The sequence below is a fragment of the Pelecanus crispus genome, chromosome 1 (genome assembly GCF_030463565.1).
Source record: "Pelecanus crispus isolate bPelCri1 chromosome 1, bPelCri1.pri, whole genome shotgun sequence".
NCBI classification, from domain to species: Eukaryota; Metazoa; Chordata; class Aves; order Pelecaniformes; family Pelecanidae; genus Pelecanus; species Pelecanus crispus.
Window position 1 is genome coordinate 30,043,282 of NC_134643.1, and position 5,000 is coordinate 30,048,281.

Genomic DNA, 5,000 nt, shown 5'->3' on the forward strand with positions numbered 1-5,000 from the left:
AAGAGAATTGAGGTCACAGTTGCCTCGACAGTAACAAGTTACTAAGACCATAAATTAGAAGGCCCATAGTGTCTTTTTAAAGTCCTGTGGACACTGTTAGCAATGGACTAGTGCCAACAGCTGTGAAGGGGTGAAGGGTCCTCAAAGCACAGCGCCTGCCAGGATTGTCTACACACTTCATCCTTTCCCACCGAGGTCCAGTTAGTGCCCCCTGCAATCTGCCATCATCAATCTAATTCAATAGAGTGACAGAGCCCAGGCAGTGTGAAACGCTGAACTCTGCCACCGAGTCGGCATCGACACTGCACTGGGTCTCATTACAACTGATGGACCTTACTTCACGAGGAGTCAGACAAAGCAAAAAATGGCATAATTGGTCACACTGCAAGCTAAATCTTCACTTGGGCTGTTACATTACAGCCTAGCCTTTGTAAATGGTAAACAGTTCTTAAGAAGCCCTTAAACTGCCTTTAGGAAACATCGCGTTACTGAAACCTGTACTTTTGCCTAACTGATACTGTTTTCTGATCATACGCTATGTAAATATTTGTAGTTTCAGACTCAAACAAATTACCAAATTTGAAAAAAAAAAAGAAAAAGGAGGAACTGTTTGAAATATGTAACTTGTTGATAAAAATATCAGAACATAAAAGAGGAAAATGTATCTTACAACATGAAAAGAATAATTATTTTTCAAAAGCTAGGTTGCAAGAAGAAATGCTCGAAACTGTACTCTAGTGATATGGCTTGGGATATCTACAACACGATTACAACATTAATTGTAACAAGAATCACTTGGTGTTTAACGCTGCCATTTTCCAGACGGTTCTGCAATACCTTCATGCATGAATTCAGCTTCAGAGTTACGCCTGTAGACTGAAATTTGACTAAGGAAACTTGTAAGTAATTTTAAGAAGAGGAAACTACCTGTATTACTGCAGATATTTTGGGTATGCTGGATATAATTTGGTCAGTGCATCTTTCATTAAAGAACATTTGAGGCAGGGAGTGGGAAAAAGGTTTCTTCTTAGGCTTCATATTATGTGTGTGACACTTTAGAGATGTGATATTTGCCATGACGAAAATTCCTAACAAACAAATTAAGCTAATGCTACCCTGCAAATCTTATAGAAGAAACTGCAGCTTTGCCTGGGTTTATAAAGCTTTCATTTTAAGGGAAATGACAATAAATGACATTGTTCTACGCTCTTCTCATTGCTTTGGGTTTCCAGTATTAAAATACAAAAGACCCAGTTTGCCTTGCCTGAAAGAAGAACAAGTATTCTTACATGCATGAGAACAGTGAGACAATATGCGAAAAGGTGAGAAAGCTGGAAGGTGGTTATCCTCCTTTCTCCACATATGGCAACAAAAGGGCAAAAAAAATCTCAGTCCCTCACTGTGTCCCTTGGGCTCCTCTGCACCTTCTCAAGCGGGGACGGGACTCCTGAGAAATGCCCTCCTATGACTCCCGTACAGGCGGGAGGTGACCGCATAGTGTACGCATCCCGCATGGTCATTCGGGGCTGCCAAGGTTTGCGCCCAGCCTTGGTAGCCTGGTAGGTGCAATACTGGGAGACCCCAGGGTACTCGACACTTCTTCCGTAAGCCGGAGGGAGCATTCCCATACACGCAGTGACCTCTAACGGCTAGAGCCTGAACAGGGCACCCGAGTGCTGCAGTCCCAGCTGCAGGACTCCCTGGGGACCTCCCGGAGTGGGTCTGATGTTACAGCTTCTGCTCACAGAAAAATGCCCACCATCAGGCTGGGAGTCATTCCGGGTGGAGATACACTCTGCTACTCCTTTGTCCCGCAGAACGGCATAGACAAGCATTGGGTCAGGAGGGGAAGAAGGAAGAGGGGTCCTGACCCAGCATTTCAAGAACTGAAGACGGTCTGGATCCAGTCACTGCTGCAGGGACTGCATTTTTCATTCGTGATGAATGGCATTAGGGTCTTAGTTCAAGCAAAATACTGTAGACAATCCTGATGTTAGATAATTATTGCATAATTTATAATGTGAAAAATCTTTAAGTAAAAAAAGCCCACTTGTTCGTGAATATCCATAAACTTCATGCAAGAAACATATGGCTTTAAGCTAGAGTCACTAAGGCAAGTGTTTTCAATTTAGTTTAGGTTCATAGTAAATAAGTAACAGGATAATACAACCATGTAACAAACCTGTATTTCTAACTGCTGAACCACTTGCATTTGCACCCGACACTGAGCAGTGCTTCTGTCATCCAATGCATGTTCATTGTTAAGGTGCCTAGAGAAGAAAGAGAACACTAGTAAGACAGTGTTAAGATGAGGAACATTTCTTTATGAGTTCATTTTTCCCTCTTGTGCATATGGCTTCCATTAGTTTCAATGGGAGTTATGCAAAAAGACCTAGTCAGACCACGCCTTAGATACAACAATACAAAATAACAACACTATTTCATTTAGTTCTACAAACATTCTCAGCGATGACTGCCAGATACCCAGTTCCTATCTCCCAGGTCACATATACCATCTAAAAGCCAGTGTAACTGGTTATCAATATTTGGTAGAGTGAGTGAACTGCTTTCCACTCCCTGTTGCTGGTGCAGATGAACAGAGAACCACCTTAAAAATGATTCTTCAAAAGATATAATTGCTTTTAGGCTGCTTGAACTACTGTGAGTTAATGTAGACTTTGTTAAGATTTCTCTATCTGTTCTTCTTTAATCATTAAGCAAAACCAACACAACATCTGTTCCACCTTCCCCAAAACAGAGCTCTAGGGGAACACCACTGATTTCCACTGCAGTTTCCAGAAGTAGCCTCTGAAGATGATGGCAGTGATCAGGCTCCCCAGTCCGAGGAAGAGCGTGCAAGGCAAAGGCAGGGGAAGGAACAGCTACACACCCTACACACACAGCAAGCCTCCTCGGAGCAACTCAGGCTACGCGTGCCAGTTCAGCAAAACAAAACCACACTCTGCAACAAGGAAAGAGGACCTCAGTGAGTGGCCGTCCGTAACTGAAGTACAGCCCAGACCCAAGTGGCTGCACCCCATACATTTCAGTCGAGTACAACTTTACGACGCTCAATTTAATACTGTTTTTTGAAGGACAGTGGTTTTAGTTTATTCTCTCTCTCTTCCAGGATCGAAGAGGGCCCTTTTGGAGCTTTAATAGTGGGTTTGCTGCTCCACTGAGAAGAAAAGGTAAGGATCAGGCTAAAAAAGAAATGGAGCAAAGGAGTTTTGCCATTGAATGTGGATTTACTGGCTATTTCCACTGTAGGCATGACAGGTAAGTTTTGCAGGGACTATGGACACAAATGGTCTCACAGGTACAGGATCTAAGTTATCTATACCACGGAGGAAATATATCTTCTCCTTCTTCTTTTTTAGTGGAATTACTCAGAGAACTGTGCAGTTATTTGATCAGTAATATATGGGAAAAACGTGTTCGTCAGAAACAGTGGAAAAATAGAGGGGACTATCTCACTTTTAGTAAAAATTGTCTCTTTTTATTTAAATCATGACTTGACAGTTTTAGGACCCAATGATAGGGTTTGCAGGTGAGCAAAATATGACAGGTTCTGCTATCCTTGCAAGAGGCATGGCTGGGGAAAAGATAGAAGTAATTATGGAAGACTTGTTCATTTTTTTAATATAAAATTGTTTAGGAGTATACATGTAACTTGCTTGGTAGTTTATGCTAAGTTCAGCCATCACCAAGGACACCACATTTCCTTCATCTGAGTCATAAAACCTACAATTTCTTTATTTTCAAAGGAACTGACTTCATTGGTGCAAAAATGCATGATCAGTTTAAAGACTAGGTAATTGCTCAGAACGTACCATTCGCTTGTTTTCTGAAATTCTGATTCAAAAGAATTTTACTCCCTCAATTACATAGGCATGACAGTGAGTGGTCTGTTAATGTTTTCAGTTAATTGGGTACAAAATTGCCAGAAAAAGGACTGGAAACAGGCGTTACGTCGGCATCATCACCACTATCACCCGTACACACCACTATGCTCCCACACGCCTGCATGCTCACCAGTGTATGCACATGTATAACACATGACACTAAGCAATGGTATAGGTATGAAACATCTCCTGGCCTGAGTTTGAGGTTACTGCCTACTCATGATTATTTATTAGTTATTACAACACCATATGTTTGCATAACACCTTACAAAATAGATACAGACACAGTCCTTGCCCTGAGGAACTTAAATGTAACAGCAGTATGCAGTGTGGGAGAAGAAAGTCCAGTATAATGTAATTTCAATATGGTTACCCAGTAGCTTGGGAGACTGTTGCATGTTTCTTGAGAGTTAACACAGTAATCTTTGGAAACTCATGAGATACACACATCCCATATGCCATCCTTTCACATCATGTGGTTACTTGTGCTATGCATTTTGGAGAAAAGCTATTTTATGGAAACATTAAGAGTGTAAAAATTGTTTTAACAATTATTTTTTCTGCTCTTTTTTGCCTGTAAAGTAAGCTTGCTTTATTTATCACGCATGTACAGGCAATGTAGTGCAAGAAAAACTAGGTCTAATGCATTTTTAAAAGCCTCTAATATAACTTTTCTCTGTATAAAGTTGCTGCAGTTTTAGGGTCCAATATGCTGCAAGCTGCCAAGATAAAACACACATTCTTTCCAGAAGGCTGGGAATCATTCCAAAGGGGTTGTTTTTTTTTTTTTTTTTTGTTTCTTGTCATACCTTTTAAGTTATGTACAAGTTGTGCTGGTCAATTTTCATACTTCATCAGCATATTCCAAATCTTTTATCTTGTCTGCATCCTTTACTAATCCTGTGTTAACTTGATTCATAATTATGAAAACCAGATTTTTTTTTTTTTAAGGGGAGAAAATATCTTAGAGGACTGGAAAGTGTTCCTGAAGAGCTGAGTTATTGGTTTGAAAGTGTAAAGTAGACTGTGCAATACACATGCAGCTTATTTCATTATTTTGCTGTTTATTCAGTTGTTGAAAGAAACAAGATTTTC

The 5,000-nt window shown here is 40.5% G+C and overlaps 1 protein-coding gene across 12 annotated transcripts in view; it reads right to left on the minus strand.

The window, feature by feature from the left end:
- FOXP2 (forkhead box P2) overlaps window positions 1-5,000 on the minus strand; it is a 195,567-nt gene that overhangs the window by 39,124 nt on the left and 151,443 nt on the right. For all 12 annotated transcript variants that reach the window (XM_075725224.1, XM_075725217.1, XM_075725212.1 and 9 more), the window contains one exon: window positions 2,183-2,270. In XM_075725224.1, the coding sequence (XP_075581339.1) occupies window positions 2,183-2,270 (88 nt within the window). The remainder of the gene's footprint in view (window positions 1-2,182; window positions 2,271-5,000) is intronic.